Source organism: Phoca vitulina, unplaced genomic scaffold, assembly GCF_004348235.1.
Source record: "Phoca vitulina isolate PV1807 unplaced genomic scaffold, GSC_HSeal_1.0 scaffold19, whole genome shotgun sequence".
Lineage (NCBI taxonomy): Eukaryota > Metazoa > Chordata > Mammalia > Carnivora > Phocidae > Phoca > Phoca vitulina.
This window is the reverse complement of record NW_022589722.1, coordinates 17,231,389-17,255,073: the sequence shown is the minus strand read 5'-3', so window position 1 is coordinate 17,255,073 and position 23,685 is coordinate 17,231,389. Positions and strand designations below refer to the sequence as shown.

The 23,685-nt window shown below is 42.7% G+C and overlaps 1 protein-coding gene across 2 annotated transcripts in view; it reads left to right on the top strand.

Moving 5' to 3' along the window:
- The first annotated feature begins 466 nt into the window (after positions 1-466).
- The window catches only part of GLT8D2 (glycosyltransferase 8 domain containing 2), a 38,521-nt gene continuing 15,302 nt past the window's right edge, over positions 467-23,685 (top strand). Inside the window, exons 1-4 of one of the 2 annotated variants that reach the window (XM_032416883.1) lie at positions 467-715; positions 999-1,110; positions 15,641-15,687; positions 17,800-17,892. In XM_032416883.1, coding sequence (XP_032272774.1) covers positions 15,669-15,687; positions 17,800-17,892 — 112 coding nt within the window. In that variant the 5' untranslated portion in view covers positions 467-715; positions 999-1,110; positions 15,641-15,668. Of the gene's footprint in view, positions 716-998; positions 1,111-4,600; positions 4,783-15,640; positions 15,688-17,799; positions 17,893-23,685 lie in introns of those variants that run through there. The other variant, XM_032416882.1, reaches the window with a different exon arrangement.

Here is a 23,685-nt window from a genome sequence, read left to right as displayed (position 1 = left end):
TCCCATAGGACTGCATTCAGGCATGTAACTGAAACCTGACCAAAGTGACATACCCATGCAATGGTTTGTTTTCTTCATGTGGTTAGATGTTTCAGATCACTTAGTGCGGGGCTGCTCTGGTGACTCCCAGGGCCAGCAGGGACTTTGGCTCCTCCCATGTTCTTGCTCTGTCCTCCCTAACATGTGCAGGGCTGCTGAATCAGACAGATGAATGAGTCAGATGGTAAACTTGGGGTCATTAGCCCCCTGTCCCCTTAGTGTGGGTCAACACCGGCTGCTCCTCTTGGGTAGCCCTGTCCATTCAGCTACTTTCCCACTCCTAGTAACTCCTCCCATGCCTTACCCTTCAGGGTTACAGGTGGTCATACCTCCCTGCAGTTGCTAACACCACCTTATTGCGACACTCGTAACCATGTTTCCTTAATACAGACCTTTTCAAATAGTGCCTTTTTGCAGAGTCGCCACCATTAGCCTTTTGGAGTGAGCCGTCCGTATCCTGCCAGGACCCTGACCGATTCAATACCATAATCTGTGCGTAGCTGGTGTGGCCATATGCAGCAGCACGGTGTGGCCCTTTCAGCCCCAGAGCTGCAAGATGGATAGTCTACCTCCAGGCATCAAGGTTGGATTTCAGACAGGAAGAAATGGCAAAAGGCACCAAACGGCTCTTTGCCAGGAAAACAATAGCTTTTTAGGAAGTGACAGACAGCAGGAGGTGAGTATTTGTAACTGGACCATTGCTGCCTCCAAATGAAAGAGTGTTTCTAGTTCAAGGGAAGAAGCAGAGAGGGGTATTAAGTAGGCTACTGGCAGTGTTTGCAACAGCGTATCACTCTTTTGGACTTTTTAAGAAAAAGTTACAAATAGCTTACTGTTATAAGTCCTTTCCTTAGTTCATACTTTGAACTAGGGGTGTCTTCATCTGACAGTAAAAATACAGTAGTCCCCCCTTATCTGCAGTTGTGCTTTCTCAGCTTTCTGTTACCCTCTGTCAACAGAGTCGGGAAGTGGATAATCCCCCTTGTGATGCTGGATGGGCATCCTTCACGTCACTTTGTCCACCTCGTCTCATCACGTAGGCATTTTGTCATCTCACATCATCACAAGAAGGTGAGTACAATGAGATCTTTTGAGAGAGAGAAAGAGAAAGAAAGACCACATTCATATAGGTTTTATTTCAGTATATTGTTGTGTTGTATTTTATCGTTATTGTTGTCTAATATGTAAATTACACTTTATTATTGGTATATATGTGTAGCAAAAAAACATAGTATATATAGGGTTTTGGAACTATCCATGGTTTCAGGCACCCACTGGGGGTCTGGGAGTAGACTCTCCACAGACAAGGGGAGATAACTGTGATAACTTCCATGTATTGAGCCCTTACTGAATGCTTTACATGAATGATATCTTCTAACCCTCACCAGGAGGTTCCCCACTCTATAGCTGTGGAAACCACAGGTGAGTGGTTTTGAGTGATGTGTTCAGTATAATGTCTGAGCTAACAGTTGGGTGTATCTGTCTGTCCCCAGAGCCCATGCTGGTAGCCACTGTACTTCTCAGAGTGTCCCTTAAAACCTGCATCTCTTTGTGTTCTCATTTCTTCCCCAGGGAAGAGCGTGTGCGCACAATGTGGAAATCTAGGTCATAGGTAATAAGCCTCTTGCATCCTTAGAACATGGCCCAGGGCGCCTGGGTGGCTCAGTTGGTTTCACAACTGCCTTCAGCCCAGGTCGTGATCCTGGAGTGCCAGGACTGAGTCTTGCATCGGGCTCCCTGCTCAGCAGGGAGTCTGCTTCTCCCTCTGGCCCTGCCTCCCCATGCTCTCTCTCTCAAATAAATAAAAAAAATCTTAAAAAAAAAAAAAAAAGAACATGGCCCCCTAGAAATAAAGGAGAGAGAATCCCAAGTTGGAGATAGTAGGGCAATGAGCAGAGGGATTTGGGTCCAGATGGAAGCCAATATGAATAGCAAGCAGAGCCTATGAAAACAACAGAATTCTTATTTCAATTATGAGCCCCCTCTGGGGTACTTTGGTTGTCATACTCTCTGAACCTACTTAGCCACCAGCTCTCACACTGGGTCAGGCATTCTGCTAAGTGGATGAGAGATGCAAAGGGAGAGAAAACCTGGTCTTTGGAGGAAACTGGAGTAAGCAGGAGTCAGCTTGGAGGGCTTCCCACCACAATGCTTTGGGACACATCTGACTGACTGTCCCACTGCTCCTGACAGCACATGATTCTGGAAGGACAGGAAATTGTTGATATTTTTGCTCATGTGAGGGCCATGAGGATTAGAACAGGAGTGCTCAGAGTGCACTCTGTGTTGCCGCTGGACCTTCTCACTTCCCGCAGGTGGTCCATGGATCAAATGGACCTGCTGCAACCAGAGATAAATACATGACAACTATGTCTGTTAGCTAAAACGGGTGAAGTTGTGCTTTAAAACAGAGTATACCTCCTGGGAGTAAAGAGAAAAGAGGAATAGCATAATGTCAAGCCTGCTTCAAAGAAAAATGGCATATTTCCTGGATGGTATGAGGGCTTTAGGATAGGGGTATGTAAGGGAACACCGCCAGGGCAGCGGATAAGTCCATACGAACAGTGCCTGGATGCTAAAGGCCCGCCAAGTGAAGAATGCAAAAGCCCTGGATGCAGTTTCACCCTTAGAGTTGTAGCCAGAGATCCTAGTATTTGAAGCATGCCTCAAGTAAGAAACAGGTGAGAACTGCCGATGAGAATTCCAGTCTGGGCTTCATCACCAACTTGCTTTGGGAGCTTGGGACATTAGCATGCTCAAAGCCTCCATTTGCTGATCTGCAAATTGGGGCAAACAACATCTCTGTTGAACTTACTAATGAGAATGTTATGAGAAGAAAACGAAATAGAAGATGTGAAGATGCTTTGTCAGTGTTCAAAATTCTACACAAAGGTAAGCTATTCCAGATATTCCCACTCTCCAAGTTCAAGTCTGAAAAAAAAAAACCAAACAAACCCACTAAACCCTTTAGAGCTGCACCATTCAATACAGTAGCCACTAGGCACACTGGCTGTTGAGCATTTAAAATGTGGCTAGTGCAACCGAGGAACTAGCTTTTAAATTTTACTTAGTGTTAATGAATTTAAGTTGAAGAACTGATACTTGATTCATTATTGGAAAGCTTTTAAGTATGCTTGGAACAGCCTGAGTATGTGAACCTAATTTTTAAACTGCAAATTATATGAAATCTAAATACATATCACTCATTTCTGATGAAATTTAGTATTTGAATTGACATGTGCTACAAGCATAAGATACACACCAGACTTCAGACTTAATACAAAAAACAACGTATCATTACATGTTGAAATCATATTTTGTATATATTGGGTTAAATAAAATATATCATTAAAATTAATTTTACCTCTTTGTACTTCCCTTTTCCTTTTTCTTTTACTGCTCAGCCGAGTGCCTGGCACATGGTTACTCTCTTTCTCTCTCTTTTTAAAAGTTTGTTTATTGGGGCGCCTGGGTGGCTCAGTCGTTAGCTCTGCCTTCAGCTCAGGTCATGATCCCGGGGTCCTGGGATTGAGCCCCGCGTCGGGCTCCCTGCTCGGCGGGAGGCCTGCTTCTCCTTCTCCCACTCCCCCTGCTTGTGTTCCTGCTCTCGCTGTCTCTCTCTGCCAAATAAATAAATAAAATCTTTAAAAAAAAAAAAAAAGTTTATTTATTTATTTATTTATTTAAGTAATCTCTACACCCAACATGGGGCTGAAACTCACGACCTGAACGCTCTTCCGACTGAGCCAGCCAGGTGCCGTGTCTTTGTACTTATCTTAAGGTGACTACTAGAAAATTTTAAATTACGGGGTGGCCTGCATTGTATTCTATCGGGAAATGCCACTTAAAAAGAGCCGGTGAGTAGAGGGATCCTCATTTCCTTATAGGAGCTAAGGAGAGAGGTTGCAGAAATAAATTTTTTGATCCCAGGCAAAGTACTGGCACCATTTCCTGGGTTTCTGAGAATCAATAGCAGAAAGAGAACAGCCCAGAGCTGGGTGGGGTTGACTCCCTGCCTGATTCCTTTCCATGTTCAGGCTCAAAACACACCATCTTAAAAACTCCTATTGCTATCATTGCCTTGGTAAAATGAGACCATAGCTATTAGCTGGGCTTTAATTTGGGGACCACAGCACTTTAATGACTGGGGGATTTCAGGAGAAACTTGTGGCTAATTTGAGATTCTGAAAATCAGTATGAACTTCTTTTTTCCACTTCTGCTCTTTCAAAGTTTACCCTAGACCCAACGCATGGTGGAAATCCACCCTCCAAGCATTTGCTTTTCTCCGGTTTTGAATCTTTTCCTCCAGAGCTGCCTTGTTTTCGAAATGATTTGCATGCAGACTGCTGGAGGAGGATGCCAGAGGAAGTCTGGCCATGCGAGCCAGCCTGCCAAGCACATCTGGAAGTGGTTTCAGGGGCCGCCTCACCCCGGCAGCCAGCACAACGCCTGATTCCCAACTCTCCCAGCTGCTCCGCGCAGGAGTGGAAAGAAACCCGAGCCTCTCCAAAGTCAACGCAAGCAAAGGGTGGGGGGGTGTTGGGGGCAGGGGGAGGAATACTCTCTTGGAAATGTAATATTGGCCTTGGGGCTCTCCAGCCCTTTGGGCTTTCCAATGGGATCTTAGAAGCAGCCGAAGCAGCGTGAAGGGCAGCAACCCCAAGCCAGCCAGGAGTTGAACACTCTGCCCTACAGCTCTTCTGGATCGAGGAGCCCAAAGCCCTGCCCTCACCATTCACCAGGTAAACAGAAATTGACGAGCAGTGTGGCAGTCTTTCCATTCTTCCCTGCCCGCCTGCAGCAGCCCTTTGTTTTGCTGTAGACTCAAGAATGTAAATCAGAAGTGGATTGTCGCACATGAACTTCGCCTTCAGGAGCTCCCAGCCAATGTTTGTAGCATGCCGCGGCAACCATTTTTCTTTTTTCCTTTTTTTTTTTTTTTTTTTGCCATTGCAGCAAATCCAGGATACTCTGTTTTTTACATGCTAGACTGCTTTTCCAGACCTGGGTTTAACTCTCCTGACCAGTGTGATTTACTATTTTCATCATACTTTAAGCATGGAAGTCATTGGTAAGCTAGGACGTAGATAAATGCAAGTATTTAAATGCAGGTACATTTCTGAGCCACAAAAGATTTAATTGAGCTGTGATTCATGTTTTCAGAACCTGAAAAAAAGACTCGGTAGTTGTGGAAATCTAAATGGGGCTTATAAATACAGTAGTTGTCGTGTTTGGGTTGAAAATGCTTTCTTAACATTCAAAAACTATTATGTTCACTTTAGGAGCAAATGTAGGACCTTGGATAAGCCTGATAGATAACTTATGATAGGAGTTAAGAAGGAATAGTTAACACAAGAGTAAAAAGAAGGAGAAGAAAAAACATGCTATCTAAACATCTGGCCGTCCTGTGAGGGGGAAAAATCAGTCCTCTAGCTGTTTGGCTCCCTGTGTAGTCAGTTATCAAAGTGACATTGGTTGGTTGGTTTTGTCTTTTCCTCCAAATGGCTTCGTGTCGCATCTCCGTACGGAATCCTGTTTGTGCTTACCGCCCTCGGTCGAATGCAGGTACAAGTAGAGCAGGGCAGTGCGGTGGGGAGAACGTGGGTTCTGGGGCCAGATCACAGAGTTGAATCTATGCATTGCCACTTACAAGCTTTATAAGCTTTGACTCTGACTACTTACTTGTCTGTGCCTCTATTTCCTCATCTGTAAAATGGGAATGAAGTGACATCGTAGGTCTAAAGGACATAACACAGGATCTGCAGAGTAGGGAGGCCCCGGTAGTGCTGACGATGACCATGGTGATGATGGACGTGGCCACACATCCTGCGTGGGTGGCAGCCCCAGCCTTTGGCACATTGTTCCCTCTGATAGTCCAGTCCTCCAAGTGTTCCTCAGCTCCTCCCATGGTATTTCTCCAGGGCCCTGCTTCCTTCCTTCTTCCCTTCAAACACCTCTCTTTCTTTTTTCTTTCTTTTTTTTTTTTCCACCTGGCTCTTTTCATTTCTTCTTCATTTTCTTTCCTTACTGAGAGAAAGACATGCTCATTAAGCCACAGTTCACATAGTTTTCATTTCTAGTTCCCAGGGAGCATGATTCTAAATACTTATTTTATTTCAGCATTTCCCAAAGAATGTTCTAAAGAACATAGGCCCATGGGGAAAGTACGTTCTGTGAACCATATCACCCTCTGAGAGATCTCAAGGCATAATGGCATTTTAAAGGTCCTGAGAAGTCCCGCAGTAGAGAAATCTGCTTAAGGTTGTTTACCACCGAAGTTCCCAATTGACCCCAGAACTGTTTTATCACATAACGTTGATTAACATTTCTCAGAGCACACTTTGTGTGCTGTTCTGGCCACATTTGTTTTCATTTTGGTTCCTCTTATAGACGTGCTATTTCACACCTCCCCTAGCCAACACCGAAGGGGAGGTAGTGTTCTTCCTTCCCTAGTTAAGGACATGAGATGAGCACCTGTGCCATAGTGGTATATAGAAAATCTGGCCTAAAGTGGACAGCTGGGATCAGCAGTTTTTCTGCAAAGGGCCAGATTGGTGGCTGCGCAAGCCATATGGTCTGTTTTGCACCTACTCAGATCTGCTGTTTAGTGTGAGATGAGCCAGAGACCAAACGTCAAAGAATAAACCTGGCTATGTTCCAATAAAACTTTATTACAAAAATGGGCAGGATTTGATGCAGGGCCCATAGTTTGTTGACACCTGCTCTGAAACCATTTTGCGAAAGAATACTTCATTCCAACACAGGAGAAAGCAGAACAGGTCCTCCACAAAACGAAGACTCCCTCATCTGGCTTCTCTGTCCTGTATTTTGGAGGATCTTGAGTAAACCATTCATGCTAGAGCAAAAAGTAAAAAGGCCAGAGATGTTTTGTGAGAGACCAAATTCCTGAGTCCTGATTTTGTCCTTCTTTCTCCTTTCTTCAGGTGAACGCATGCTCTTGTCCTGTTCATGACTCTTAGCTCGCGTGGTTTAGGATGAAGTGCTCTGTAAAATGTTTTATGCATGTGCGAACTGCAGGGTGCAAGTCTTATGGAGGGAAGTTAAATCACAGAGTTTATGTCAGTTGCTTGACACAATGATTGCAATCAGCAATGGAAAGTGGTTGGCTACAGTATCTGTTAAGATGGTTAAGAATGAGAACTCAGAGCCAGACTGCCTGGGTGGGAATCTCTGCCACTCATTAATTGTCACCCTCCCTGAACTTTTAGTTTCCTCCTTGGTAAATCAGGGATAGTAACTTTATGGGTTGTTGTGAGGATTAAATTAGTGAATGTATGTAAAGGTCATAAAACAATGCCTGGCACATAGAAATTGCTATGTGTTACCTGTTATTATTATAGGCTATTTAATTGAATCAGCAGCACAGTCCCAATTACTGATTGGGTTTTGTAAATTGCCCAGGCTTGCATGGCTAAGAAATGGGGCAGAACCAGGATTGAAAGTCAGTTCTTTCTAATGACAAAGACCATGATATTTCCACTCAGGTACAGGCCCTGCCAGATTTAAGTCATTCAATAATATCTTTAAGGAGCCCCCTCTTAGGGAACCTGGGTGGCTTAGTTGGTTAAGCGTCTGCCTTTGGCTCAGATCATGATCCCGTAGGGTCCTGGGATTGAGCACCAGGTCCTGGGATTGAGCCCCATGTTGGGCTTCCTGCTCAGCAGGGAGTCTGCTTTTCCCTCTGCCTCTCCCTCTGCCTCTCCTCACTGGTTTGTGCTCTCTCTTTCACTAAAAAAAAAAAGAAAGGGGGGGCACCTGGGTGGCTCGGTCGGTTAAGCGTCGCCTTCTGCTCAGGTCATGATCCTGGGGTCCTGGGACCAAGCCCCACGTCAGGTTCCTTGCTCAGCGGGAGCCTGCTTCTCCCTCTCCCACTCTCCCCTGCTTGTGTTCCCTCTCTCACTGTGTGTCTCCACCCAGGTGCCCCTGTACTTTTTTTTTTAAAGATTTTATTTATTTGCCAGAGAGAGAGAGCACAAGCAGAAGGAGTGGCAGGCTTGTGCTCCCTCTTGCTATCTCTGTCACTGTCTCTCTCTCTCAAATAAATAAATAAAATCTTAAAAAAAAAAAAAGAGCCCCCTCTTTTATCTTTCATTCTGATTTCCAGGTTCTTTCCTATTCCTCCTTACCTAAACCCATAGCAGACAGGATTAATCAATCAGAGCTCTTTCTTTCTTTACTTTTCTCTTTCTTTCTTTTTTAACCAACTGTGGTGATAGCTTTAGATTCCTTCTCAATTTAGCAATACCGAAAGCCCTTACCCACTGATTAGAGCTGGCAGGTAGACTAAAACTTAGGGGCTCTGATTTTTGAAATATTTTTCTGGAGTCCATGCCAATTTTGCCTTTTCTTCCAAGGCAGAGCTAAGTCGCTTAGCCACTGCCAGGTCTTAAAACATGCTTTCCAGATTTGGCCATAGGCCCAAACTCTTTGGCATCTGGTTAAACAGCTCCCTGTGTAAGGTCTTCAGGGGCCCATTTTCAAACTTAATGGTCACTTCTCAGGTCCAGACCTTTCTCTAAACTCTCCTTTTCTTCCTAGTCACAGGCCCCAGGACCTCAGCCTTTCTTCCGCTACTCTTTGAAGGTGCCACCCCCCGTGCCTTGCCTAGGGAATCTCTCTCCAACACTGGCTGCAAGGCTCCATCCTTCTTCCTGTCTTGAAGACAAGCCCACGGGCTCTTCAATGCCAAAGGCTTGGCTATTTACTACTGTGGAGAAACCATTGCACAGGAGTCACTCAGCCTAGGAAAGCTTACGAAAGTGCAAGGAACACAGTTCTGGGCCTTCTTGTTTTGATGAAAAAGAAAAAGGCTGATAAAAAGACCAGAGCCCTTTGCTTTTATTCCTGGAATAGATCCACAGTCCCCTCCTTCTGGCCTTTTTCCTGAGTAATGGTACACTGCCTCCTTTCTTCCTGGGATTGAGGAACAGAACAGGAGCCTCTTTCCCTTTCTTCCTTTCTCCTGTTTCTCATTTATTCATTCCACACACATTTATTGAGGCACACAGGGGTGGGCAAGCCACAGTGCCTGTCCTCAGTCATCTCATGATTTAGGGGAGAAGACGGGCACACCCATAATATTAGAACAATGATCTGCGTGCAGGGATAGGAATAGGAATGGAGATCAGGGGAGCACCCAGGCAGGGTATCAGGTAAGATTTCCTGAAGGAGGTAATGCCTGAATTGAGTCTTGAAAGAACAAGTGACAGTTTACTGGGGAAAGAGCAGGGGTAAGGGCATTCCAGGCAGAAGGGACTGCATGAACCAAAGTTCAGAGGCAAGAAAGCATTTCTTCCCATGCAGGAACTGTGTTAACCCACAAGATGCTCTCCCAGGCTCTGCCCCAAACATTCCCGTTTCTCTCCGCCCCAGGTCTCTGCCTCTTATTGTATGGGGTCTTAGGACATCCCCTGACTTCTTCCATCGGTTTTCTACCTCTTTACACCTCTGATTCCTCTACCAAATCCACATCATGAGCTCCTATCTAGGAGCTACAAACATTTCTCGAGCGCCTACTTAATCTATTAGTATGCGTTTGACTGCAAGTCCCAGAAACAGCAATTTACAGCAACTTACACAGGAAGTGCCACCGTCAGACAGGAGATGAAACTATAGAGAGGGAGAGGATGCCAAATCTTTCTAATGTCATATTTTTTAAAAAATTTAATAGAACAGGGCTTTCTTTTGGAAGTCCATGCTTCTCCAGGACTCCACTCTTGCCTTATATTCTGAAAGCTGCTCAGAAAGTTTCCTCTGAGAATCTGCTTCAGGAATTTCTCTCCTTGGCTCACCGCTGCTGTGCCTTGCAATCAGATGTGCCATTGACAGTTTCCTGGAGCCTCTTGTTTTGTCTTAAAGGGATTTTCAAGTTGGCGACATGCTGGACAGGGGAAAGATGAGCCCCCTTCTCGGACTAGCTAGCACTCTCTCTGCTTCTGGCATGATCTCAGTAGTTACAGTCACCGAGCACTCAGGGACAAGCAGACCAAACTTGACTGATGCTCCATCAGCACACAGTGCCATCTGTTACCTGGAGCCTGACTCCCTGCTTCCTGGGGTAGCCAGAATGGCCCTTGAAGACCTCCACCTCCTTGTGGTTAAAGAGCATGGGATTTGAAGTCAGAGAGCCCTCATTTCACATCCCTGCTCTGCCATTTAATAGCTGTGTGATTTTGAGCAAGTTGCTGAACTTCTCTGAGCCACAATTTCTCATGTGAAACCTGGGGATGGTGATATATCTGCCTGAAAAGTGTTGGAAGAATTAAAGAAGATGACAGACCTGGTCAGCATAGAGCTGGGTGCAAATTAAGCGTGCAATAAATGGTAGCTGGCCCTGCAAACCTCTCCCCATAGGTGCACACGATTCTTGCCACAGGGAATGTATTTATAAGGTCTATTGTTTGCAAGAAAATGTCATTTCAAAGCAATTTAAGGAAGAAAGGGGAATTGATTGGTTTGACTAATGGGGATGCCCAGGGTAGAACTGGCATCAGGGACTCAGTCTCAGATCCTTTTGCCTTCCCCTCATTATCTCCCGTGATGCTAGATGGCCTTCCTTCATGGAGTGGGGAAGAGGGGGCTTGTGGCCAGAGACCATTCTAAACTTACATCATCTCAAAGAGTCAGCTGAATGCATATCATCTAAAATCGTAAGTGGATAAAAAGTACCCGAAATCAATATCCAAAGAGTCTTAAGTAACGTGCTGCTTTGACTCAATTGTCTCCCGGGTATAAGAGGGGAAGAGAAGGGGCTAGCACACATGTACCCTAAGTCTAGAGCCTGGGGAAATAAAAGGGATGTTGTAGCTGGTTCTTTACAGTGAATTAAAGAGTTTCCTATTGAAGAGTTTCCCAAGATCACTGCCAACAAGTTCTCACAACCCTTGGATTCACGAGGGAGCCTTGGGGTGCTGTGATATCCCGGCCTTTCGTGCCGCCTGGCAGAGGCTCTCTCTGTCATGCTGCTGGTTTCTAAAGCTGAGTATTCCCTGTTGGCTGACTGCTAGCTCCAGTCAAATAAATGTCAAGTTCAGAAGTTCCTTTGAAGGACCATAATGAAGAGGGATCAACTTAATTTTAAAATAAACTTTGGGTTTTCAAGATAAATTGTTATTTATTTTATTTTTTTTAATGGCCACACTCTTTCTTTTCTTTTTTAAAAAATATTTTATTTATTTGAGAGGAAGAGAGAGAGAGCAAGTGAGAGCACAATAGCAGGGGGAGGCAGAAACAGACTCCCAACTGACCAGGGAGATCAATGCAGGACCCCAGGATCATGACCAGAGCTGAAGGCAGACACTTAGCTGACTGAGCCACCCAGGCGTCCCCCCCCCCTTTTTTTAAAGATTCTATTTATTTAGATAAGCTGTTTCTTATGAAGTTAAATACACATCTACCAAATGACCCCACCATCTGATTTCTAAGTATTTACCGTAGAGAACTGAAAACTTAAAATCACACAGAAACCTATAAACAAGCGTTTACAGAAGGTTTATTCATAATCACAAAACACACAAAATAACTCAGATGTCCTTCAATAGGTGAATGGGTAAACTGTGGTACATCCATACAACAGAATACTACTCAATAAGGATAAAGGGAAAAACTATTGACACACTCAACAGCAAGTATGAATCCCAAATACATCATGCTAAGTGAAAGAAGAGAGTCTCTAAAGATTGTGTATCGCATGATCCCATTTATATGGCATTCTGGAAATGGCAAAACTATAGGGACAGAAAATAGATTGGTGTTTTCGAGAGCCTAGGGGTTGGGCAGGTTCTGCCTGCAAAAGGGTAGCACAAGAGAGTTCTTTGGAGCTGTTGGATTGTTCTCTATTCCATTTGTTGTACAAGAATTAGTATAAGATACAATAAATTCTTAGTACAATTAGTACAAGATACAATAAATTCTTAGTATAAAAATTTATGCATGTGTTAAAATATATAGAATGATATAACCAAAAAAGTGAATTCTGCTATGTGTAAATATTGAAAATTCAACAAATCAAATTTTGAACTGATAATATGCCTTTAATAAATTACTTGTGTCACAGAAAGGAAGCCTATTTAAAAACACACACACACACACACACACACACACCAGGTATACTGAAACACAATTTGTGTTTCTCTGGGTGAAGCAATCTTTCTAATTATGGAAGTTGGCAATATGAAATTTATGGAAATCCAGAAGACCACAAAGAAATCACCTTGTCAACATGTATCAAATGTCTTGGCAGAAAAATAGTTCTTATAGGCCAGTTCTTTATTCTCTGAAGAAGTGGTTGGCCTCTCCTGTTAAAAGATGTTGTCCCTGGAATATATCTGGTTGATAGGCCTCTTAGAATTTGCCCTGAATTTGTCTCATGCAAAGCCAAGGAGTCTGTGTAAGAAGTTGGCTTGGTAGCGTCTGTGTGTGTGTGTGTGTGTGTGTGTGTGTGAAAGTCTCCCTCTGTTTTGTGTCCTGGCCCCTTCTTTATCTTCTGTAATCTTCAATAGAGAGGCAGAGGACTTTTCAACGTCGGTCTACATGAAGCTGCACAGGTGGGCATTTTCACGATCTTTAACAGGTACAGCAGTCCAAAAGAGGAAATCTTATCCCAAAGCTGTCTCTGGCATCCCTCCAGCCTTCCTTGGAGGGCTTCCTTTTCCATTCACACTCCTCTCTCTGGCCGTCCCCCTGAAAGTCAGCCTGTCCCTCTCTGGTGTTTGCCTGGGCTTGGGGGCTCACCCTGCCTGTCACCTGGACTATCAGGTCATGAGCCGGGGCCTATGAAAACCCTCAGGAAAAATCTGACAAATCTTCCCAGAGCAGCAGTTTTTCTAGTTGATAAAACAGTGAAAACATCATCTTGACCCAGATGGCAGTTGAGTCTCCCTAGCCCAGGGAGTCTAACCTTTAACCTGGGGTGCACAGACTGACGAAGTGTTCATGGATATATTTCACAGGATTTCATGTACTTAGATGTGAAAAAAAATCTTTTTTTTTTTCTTTTTAAAGAAGGAGGGAGAGAGAGCGCGCCTGCATGTGCAAGGCAGGGGTGGGGGGGGGGGTGGAGGCTGGGGGCGCAGAGGGAGAGAGAATCTCAAGCAGACTCCCTGCTGAGCAGGAAGCCCATGACCCTGAGATCATGACCTGAGCTGAAATCAAGAGCCAGTCACTTAACCGACTGGGCCACTTAGGTGCACCTAAAAAAATCTTCACTTTCATTAGCCTCGAACTGGAACTGGGCACTTCCTTTAATTGTGAATGTAGGCGACAAATCACAGAAGTTACTGTGTACCTGTGCCATCATCCCCTGTAGAAATCAGATATTTTCATATTACATTACAGTTGTTCAGGTATCTCACAGTTTTTCAAAGCTCATCACTACCTCAACTGACAGTAACTATTACACTTGCTAATAGTTGCTACTTAATAAAGAAATATATATATTATGTCACAAATTTGGGTTTTTTTTCTCCAATGTGCTGATGGCTTCTTTTTCTTTAAAATTCTGTAATTGGTTTTCTTTATAATACAATATATTTTTTAAGCTTTAAAAAATATTATTCTAGGGGCGCCTGGGTGGCTCAGTCATTAAGCGTCTGCCTTCGGCTCAGGTCATGATCCCAGGGTCCTGGGATGGAGCCCGCATTGGGCTCCCTGCTGCTCGGGAAGCCTGCTTCTCCCTCTCCCACTCCCCCTGCTTGTGTTCCCTCTCTCGCTGTCTCTCTCTGTCAAATAAATAAAATCTTTTTTAAAAAATTAAAAAAATAAAAATTATTCTAGAAAGAGGTCTATGGGTTTCAGCAGACTTTTGAGATTTATGTCTCAGAAAAGTTAAGATTTCTGCCAGTAGCCATAGATTTGGAGATTCAAGTAAAATGGACTCACCTTTCCCCCACCCAATATCCCCTTCAAAATTCCTGTGACTTCCTGATGGCTTACATTCCCTTATATTCAAAGTGTCCACAGAGCTTTGTCTTAGTTGCATCTCTCCCCCATTCTCCATGTCCAACAAGGACCCCCTTTCCTTGATTTCCCCCAAACCCATTGATACATGTCTTTAGATCCAAGGGGGGAAAGCAGTAGGGTGGGGATTAGAAGGTGCAGAGCATGGCAGAAGACTGTGGACTGAACATTGGGCCTCCCAAGAGTTCTTGAAAAGTCCCTGGGAGCCATCTGTCACAAGGAAAGACATTCTCATGAGCAAGTGGCAGCCCCTGCAATGGGATTTTTCTCCTCCTCACATAATGTTCTTGAGCTGCGGCCAACCCCAGGATTCCAATTTATCATTTACTTGGACCCATTTAACATGTTCGTGCTCTCATCCCTGCCCACCCCATCCATGCATGAAAGACTTTGACTTCATGATAACAGAGAGTTTTCTCTCTGAGGGTACCTCGGCTAGCAATGAAAGGAGTCATTATTTTTCCTCATTCTTGTACAGTTTACAGGAATCTGAAGTAATGCAAGAAACTTGTATTTTAGAGCTCATTATGGATGAGTTTGAGTGTTCACTCTCCTTTACCATCAGAATTTCTGTGGAAATGTTTGAAAACATTGCTTTGGGGACTTTAATGAAGGCAGACATGGATGGAAGGAGTTGCATGCATTTGAAATAAAATCTAAACTCCTTTACAGACAACACAGTTTGTCTTCAGTCTCATCTGGCCCGTCTCTTCTTTAGTCCACTCCATTCCAGCCACACTGAACTTCTTGCTGTGCTTAGAATACTCAGAGCTCTTTTTAGCCACAGGGCCTTTGCACCTGCTGTTTCCTTTCCTTTGCACTTTGCCGTTTCCTTCTGCATTCTCCCACTGGCTCTTGCTCTTCCTTCTGACCAAATGCCATCTCATCAGTGAGGCTTTTCCTGATTTCTCTTCCTGAAACGCTCCCCAACTCTGTTGATCTTTATCCCAGGACCTCTGTTTCCTTCATATCTCTTACCATAATCTAATTATTTTATTTGTTACTTTTTAATATCTGTTTTCCCCAGGATTAAAAGCCCCATGATGATAGGGACTGGGACTGATTTGTTCATTGGTGCATCCCTACTACATAGCACAGTGCTTGGCTTTCAGTAGAATCTCAATAAATACTCATGGAATGAATGATTGGATTTAGTGTAAGGTATAGTTCTGTTCCCAAAGGGGTCCCTGAGGATGTAAAAATTTCCTTGTCAAAGGAATGCAGTTATAATAGCAGAAAATATGCAGGGGGTTAATATTTTAGGTCAAGGAGACCTTCTTGTGTGACATTTCTTCAGTTAGCATTGTCTGATTTGCTAACCCAGAGAGCTGACAGGGCTCTTTTTGGAGAAGATAAAAAAACAAAACAAAACAAAACACCCTGAAGACAAAAGATTATCCCTTGGGGGGCCTTTGTACTGTTTGGACAGCCAGAGAAATTAATTGGAAGAGTGGAGCTATACATCCAAGAGATATTTGTTTCCAAAGTTCTAGTATCAGAACAGTAAAGAATGAGTCCACAGTTTGCCACATATCAGACCATCAAAGACATGGTCCTTAATCATTGTGTGATGACTTTTGGGTTGATTCTGTTTTAAATAAACTTTTTTTCTTCAATCCACAGGTCACAGTTTTTGTCTGCTTGAACACACATGGCTTTGTTACGAAAAAGTAAGATTACAGCTTTTGACAATCATGATTATTAAAAATAGATATTTTAAAAGACTGTTTTGATGCTAGATCTTGGCTTTAAAAAAAAAAAGGTCCTCTTTGATTTTCATGGATAGTTTTCCCACATGCAATTCTTGGCATCATCATTTCAGGATGATGCCTGTGGAAAGTTGTTAAGTATTTTGTCCAGAGATGGATTTATCCTGAGAGGGGTCATACATTTCTATAAAACTTATAAGTATAACTTATTTTCTCATTTTAAATAAATATTCATGTTCCTATTTAATTGAGCAGTTGTAATTTTATGTTCCTATTCTTAAATTATATTATCTTCAGACCCCATCAAAACCTGGATTTGCCCTTGATTTCAGATCTAGCAGTTTGTGAACCCGGGAGAGAAACATAGTAATCTAATTGTGTTGCTGTTAGCCTCAGGGTAGAATTGCCTGATGTAGCAGATGAAAAGATAAGATATCCAGTTAGATATGAATTTTAGATTATCTATGAATGATATTTTAGCATAAGTATGTCCCAAATATTGCATAAGACATACTTATACTAAAAAAAAAATAGAGGTGGTAGTAGACATTGAGTTGCTTCCCCACACTGGCTGTGGCAGGTAAATGTTAATCAGACGTATTGATAAACTACAGGACTTTGTTCCTTATCTTCTATTTCTCTATAGCTTGGTTTTAAACTGAGTCTAGTATCCGGTTGTCTCTGGCTGCATCTGACAATCCAGAAAGGCAGAGGGGAGCTGGATGTTAGCACAGGAGAATCACTGAGCCTCAGAATGTAGCTCTGGAGGACATCTGTAGAGAATGACTCCTTCCTTTTACAAATGTGAAGACAAAGGCCTAGGAGCCAGAAAATAGCTCAGTATGAGGCCAATAAATGTAAATACCTTGATGCACAAAAGTAGGAAATGATAACACGTAACAACTGTAACGTGTTTACTGGGCCTACATTGCCTTCGTTTACTCTCAAAACCCCCCTGTGAGACAATGATTAATATTACAATTACACTCCTCATGGAGCAGATGAGCAAACTGAGGCTCAGAGAGATTAAGTGACCTGTCCAAAGCCACACAGCTAAGAGGTGATAGAAACAAGATTTGAATCTCACTTGAAATCCTAGCCCCTTCCTTTCCTACCAACATTTTCCAGATTTCAGGTACTTGTGCTCCATGTAGAGCAATGCACACCTTCTCAATTTTTCATCATCTGTGTTTCTTCTGTCCTATGCATGACTTAACAATTTTCTTTAAGTTGACTCATTTAAAAAATTATGTGTACTTTATAATAGAAGGTGTATATCCTTACTGTAAGTAGAATAAGCTATCTCCTATCATAAAAAGAAGTTGATTATACAAATATATACGATTAGAACAATGTTATTCAATCCTGGGTAGCTTTTGTTGCCTGCCTGCACCTGAAATTAAACTGATTTCTCACGCTGTGATTTAATGTTACTTAATGCCATGATCATGAACCTCCTAAACCACCTCATGTACAATCACATGGCATGTGCTCAATATTAGGACAACACTGTCCTATATTACTGTGCTTCTCAGTAGATCCCAAGGGCGAGCGTCACTGTTCTGGAACAGATGGTCCTGGATGCTGGGAACTAGAAGAGGTATTTGGGTCTTCTGGCTTCTCACTCAGGGCAAGAATTTTCTGTACGTCATCCTTGACCAGTGGTTGAACTAACCGAGAAGCGGCTGTGTTATAATAGCTGAGAACCCGTACTCATAAGAAGTACTGGCTCATCATAAGCATCATATAAATGTTGGCTATTCATTCAAACAAAGTATTCATGCACAGAAAGTGGCTCCAGAGGCAGCATCATACACGCACTAAGGTTGTAGCCTCTGCCATCAGACTGCCGGGGGTAGCCCTGGATCCTCCTTAAACTCCATCTCCGTATCCTTGAGCATCAACAGCATCCTGGCTTAACCCTTTATGCACATGCCATCTGCTTAAAAAAAGGTCCCAGACCACCACTGCTATGTCTGTCAGGGAAGGCATCTGCTCCTAAGACTATTCTAAACTTTCCCCAAATTTCAGCTTGATAGGTTACACTTGAATGTGTTTCTGTTTTTATTTCAGTTAATCAGGTGTTGCTGTTCCTTCTGATTGTAACCCTCTGTGGGATCCTGTATAAGAAAGTTCATAAGGGAACTGTGCTCAGAAATGAAACAGGTATGCTAACTGAAAGAAGCCAGTCCCAAAAAGACAAATACTATGTGATTCTTCTTATATGAGGTACCTAGATAGTCAAAATCATCCAGACAGAAAGTATAATGGTGGTTGACAGGGGCTGGGGGGGAGGGGGATAAGGAGTTCTTACTTAATGAGTATAAGTTGTAGTTTTATAAGATGAGTTTATAAAACTCCCGTTTTGTAAGAGTTATGGGGATGGATGGTGGTGAGAGTTGTACAACAGTGTGAATGTATTTAATACACTGAACTGTGCACTTAAAAATGGTGAAGATGATAAATTTTATGTGTTTTTTACACAATAAAAAGAATTTAAAAAAAAAACAAAGCAGATAAGCAAGCATATATAAACCATCAAGATAGGATACCTAGGACTGCGGTTTAAATGCGTTCCTTTGATTCCTTTCAGTAGCTGGGTTCAGAGACAAGCCACAATTTGGTCAGATCCCAAGGACCTGCTTGTAGAATATCCACCCAAGGCCAACTTTTCAGTAATGTTCTAGAATGATCAGTGCTACTCAAACTTTAGCACATATAAGAATCACGATTACAGTTTGTTAAAACACAATACTTGGACCCACCCTGACAAATTTTGAATTAGTAGATTTGGGGTGAGGCCTGAGAATTTGCATTTCTAATAAGCTCCCAGTGACACTTCGTGTTTGGACAACAGTTTGGGTTGCCTGCTTTACATCTGTCCTTTGAGTCTCTCAATAATCTTGGTTATGAAAATTGCCTTCTCTCTCTTCTCCCTGCTGGTTCATTCCCATCAGTACACAAATAGCCTCAGAATTCTCAACTTAAAAAAGATCCTGTATTGACCCTATATCCTCTTCCAGCTGTGCCGAGGAGCCCAATTTCCCTCCCGAGGGGTGAATTGCTTGAAATGGCACCTTTACAACCTCCGAACACACAAAATCAACCCACACAAAAATTAAGAAACACTGATAGCAAATATATTATGTTATATTATGTTATATTATATTGTATTATTTATAAAGATTTTATTTTTAAGTAATCTTTACACCCACTGTGGGGCCCAAACTCACAATCCTGAGATCAAAAGTCTCACACTCCTCCAACTGAGCCAGCCAGATGCTCCTATTTTTAGATAATTTAATTTTTATATTAATCAAACAAATACATTTATGGAAAATGCAGAAGAGAAAAAATATTACCTGTTGCTGTATCAGGCAAAGACAAATACAGTTAATATTTGGTGCATTATATACATTCATCTCACACTATTTTTCTTAAGCCAGCTTAGGCACTGGACATACAACAGTGAAAAAAAACAATGTCCCTGTTCTCACAAAGCTGACTTATCTTAATATAAAAAATTCATTAAAAAAAAAACAGTTAAGGGGCACCTGGGTGGCTCAGTCAGGTAAGCATCTGACTTTGGCTCAGGTCATGATCCCAGGGTCCTAGGATCGAGCTCCACATAGGGCTTCCTGCTCAGTGGGGAGTCTGCTTCTCCCTCTTCCTCTGTCCCTTTCTCCTGCTCATACTCTCTCTCGTTCTCTCTCTCTCTCTCTCTCAAAAAAAAAAACAAAAACAAAAACAGTTAAAAACATGTGTAATCTGGTCTAAATGAACATGAGGAGCATCTGGAAAGAGAATAACTTCGCATAAAGACCTGTATACAAATGTTTCTAGGAATTATTCTTTGTAGCCACAAACTGGAAACAATCCACATGTGAATCAACTAGTGAGTAAATAAAATGTAGTATATTGACACAGTGGAGTCCTTTTCAGCAATAAAAAGGAACACAGTAATATGTGCTCCCCTGTGGATAAACCTCACAGATATTATGCTACATGAAAGAAGCCAGACCTGAAAGCCCACATATTATACAATTCCGTGTATAGAAATTTCTAGAAAAGGTAAATCTACAGAGACATAAAAGAGAGCTGTGGTTGCCTGGGCCTGGGACTGGGAGTGGATTGACTGCAACCCAGTTTAAGGGAACTTTTCACGGAGGTGGAAATGTTCTAAAATGGTGATTGTGGTTGTGCAACTCTATCAATTTACTAAAAATCATGGAACTGTATACCTACAGTAGGAAATTTTAAGAAAATTCCAAAATCTCCAAATTTTAAGAAATCTGTATTAGCCTAGGCTGCCTTAACAAAATACCACAGACTAGGTGGCCTAAACAAAAGAAATTTATTTTCTCACAGCTCTTGAGGCTGGAAGTCTAAGATCCAGGTGCTCACAGCATTGGTTTCTCCCAAGACTTCTCTTCTAGGCTCACAGTTCTCCCTGTGTCCTCAGATGACCTTTTCTGAGTGTTTACATCTCTGATGTCCCTGCCTCTTTTTATAAGGACACCAGTCATACTGGATTAAGCCTCACGCTAAGCCTCATTTTTCACTTAATTGTTCTTTAAAGGCTCTGTCTTCGAATGCAGTCACATTCTGAAGTACTAGGGAAAGAATAGGGCTTCAATATATGAATTTACACAATTCAGTCCATAACAATAAATTATGCCTCAATAGAGGAAGGAAGCCATACAAGGTCAAAAGTTGTCTGAACTTCAAGTTCTTTCCTCCTCACCCTTCATTCACTCCCTGCCCATAAACCAACACATTTGGCCAGTTGAATCCTACAGCAAACTCCTTTCTCCACAGAGAGAAATGAATAGCTTTTGTAACAGCTGTTAAAACAACTGTAAGGAAATGCACATCCTGGCTCATTAATTAGCCATATACCAATAAACAAAGTGTTTGGAGCACATGAATGGATCCAGTGTCACATTTTTATCCCATGCAGTGTTAAATAAAAAAGAATCAGTGTTATGAACTACTATTCAAAAGAATATAGTGTTGACATGGAAAGACGTCTGTGCTATGTTAAGTGGAAAATGCCAAGTTGCGGAAAACCGTGAAAAGTATGGTTTCATTTTGGTTTTAAAATAATACATGTAAGTGGTATATTTCCTTTTGGAATAACATGAGGAAGGATTTGAGAGGCACACACTGCACCCGTAACAGAGATCTGCCTTTGGAATGGGAGTGGAGAGGTCTGAAGAAAATCATCAGGGTTTATTGGAATTTGGGGCTGGAATTTTTTTTAAAAGATTTTTTATTTACTTACATGAGAGAGAGAACAGGAGCAGGGTGAGGGACAGAGGGAGAAGGAGGGAGCCCCATGCGGGGCTCGATCCTGGGACTCCGGGATCACGACCTGCAGGCAGACGTTTAAACTGACTGAGCCACCCAGGTACCCCTGGAATTCTTTCCAAGAAGTGCATATTCATATTTTTAATAGACTTTATTTTTGGGGTGCCTGGGTGGCTCAGTTGTTAAACGTCTACCTTCGGCTCAGGTCATGATCCCAGGGTTCTGGGATCGAGCCCCACATTGGGCTCCCTGCTCAGCAGGGAGCCTGCTTCTCCCTCTCCCACTCCCCCTGCTTGTGTTCCCTTTCTCGCTGTGTCTCTCTCTCTTAAATAAATAAATAAAATCTTAAAAAACAAACACACAAAAACCATCCCCTGCCAGATGGTACATTAGTGACAAGTGATGAACTTTCATGGGCACGTCATTCTCATCCAGTGTCCACAGTTTACACCTTTCGGGTTCACTCGTGGTATTGTACATGGGCTGTGAGAAATGTATAATGACATTTATCTACCATTCTAGAAAATAGAATCAGTGAAACTCCTCTGTGCTCCACCATATTAACTTTTCTATTCCATATTAACTTTTCTATTTTCCAAGACAGTAATTCAAAGAACTAGTGGTATAAGGTAATGTCCAGAAGCCCTGTAAAGTCACATGCTGAAGAAAAGCATAGTGCCATTTTGTGTATTCTCCTGATAATGACATTTGATGTAATCTCCTGATAATTTAGCTGGTGATTAACTCCTGGCCCATTTGAAGTGAGGCAAGTTTACATGATTGGCTAAAAAGATCCTAATTTGAAATGGGATTCAGAGACTTGGCGTTGGGAGAGCAGACATTTCACTTTTTCTAGGAATGGGCGTGGTCTGAAAGGTGCTGCTTGTGGGAACGGACTAGTGCAATGGAATACATTTCTAGTCCATACTGCCATCAGTATGGTGTTTTCTTAGAGATTTTAGGGCACCAAACAGCTAAATATTTTGATGAATTGGCTTAGGCACCAATTGGCACAACAGATTCAAAAACAGTGGATGATTCCCCCAAGAAGCTGCAAGGATGAAACATTCGTGAAGAATTTACAGTTGGTAAATCTTTCCCCCCCTTTCTTCAGTGTGCCTTCATCCATATTCTGTCCAGGGAAGACTTCTTGGCAGAGAGCAGTGTTTTTGGCTTAGGTTAGCTTCCAGCTCCCCTGACTGGCCAGGCTCCTAAGAAGTGTGGCAGTATGAGCTATAAACTTGGTGTTTGACCTCTTGGGGTGACCCTATTTCCTGGGGATACCTTCCTCCTCCCTTATTATGCCTGTTGCCTGACAGGCTGGCTCTGCCCCAGCTTTCCAACCCTTCTCTCTCTTTCTTTGCACCTACGAGTAGTCCTCCAAAGCCCTGTTCTGTAAGATCTACACATCAGTTCAGTTAAATCCAGCAAACTTTTATTAAGTGCTTCCTAGGTGCCAGACTCCGCGGGGATAATGTAATGAGCTCACAGTCTAGCGGGGGAGACAGACACATGAATAGATGCTTTGTGTGCAGTGGGGTAAGTGCTCAAGGAGAGGTATTTAATAAATTCATCCATCCATTCATCCATCCCTCCCTCCAAAGTGGATTGGGAATCTACCATGTTCCAGGCACTATGCTAGCTGCAAGGGAGCAGACAGAGATGAACAAGATACTGTCCCGGCCCTCATGGAGCTCCCAATGTAATGAGAGAGAAAGGAAAGACATGCAACCAAAAAAGTTGCAATGCAGCTGATAAATCTAGCCACAAACAAGACCAAAGGGAGCACAGATAGGGGGTGAGCTAATTTGTATAAGGAGCTGTTAAGGCTTCCCAGAGGGTCTGATCTAGACTGATGGTGTCAGAGTTAGCCATGCAGGAAAAGATGGAAGGAACGTTCCAGGCATCAGGAACGGTGTGTGCAAAGGCACTGAGGAAAGGGACAACCTGCCTGGTGCAGTGTTCAGGGACCAGAAGTAGTTTGGTATTGCTGGAATGGAAGGAGTCAAAGCTAGGGAAGTGAGCAGGGGCTGGATCGTGAGGTACCCTGTGTGCCAGGCAAAGGAAGGTAGCTTTACCTTATGGGAACCCCTGAAGGATGGGAAGCAGTGAAGAAACATAGTCAGATTTGCATTTGGGGCAGTTCACTTCACTGCCTGAAAGTAACATGCCACATGATTAGGAAACCTCCCCAAGATGACAGTTTAGTCCAAAAGGAATAATCCCTTAAGAAATATTTTCTTTTGGGGCGCCTGGGTGATTAAGCGTCTGCTTTCAGCTCAGGTCATGATCCCAGGGTCCTGGGATCGAGCCCCGCATCGGGCTCCCTGCTCGGCGGGAAGCCTGCTTCTCCCTCTCCCACTTCCCCTGCTTGTGTTCCCTCTCTTACTGTGTCTCTCTCTGCCAAATAAATAAATAAAATCTTTAAAAAAAGAGAAATATTTTCTTTTTTGTTTATAAAAGTAACCATAGTTACTTTAGAGAATTTGGAAAACACAAGAGATGCAAATAAGGAAATTGAAATCACTCATAATTCCATAAACAGATGTAGATCCATTTGAAAATATGTATGTCTGTATATATCACATTGGGATAATATGCTAGATGAGATTTGTGTGGTGATTTTGTGCACCAAATACTAGAGAGAAT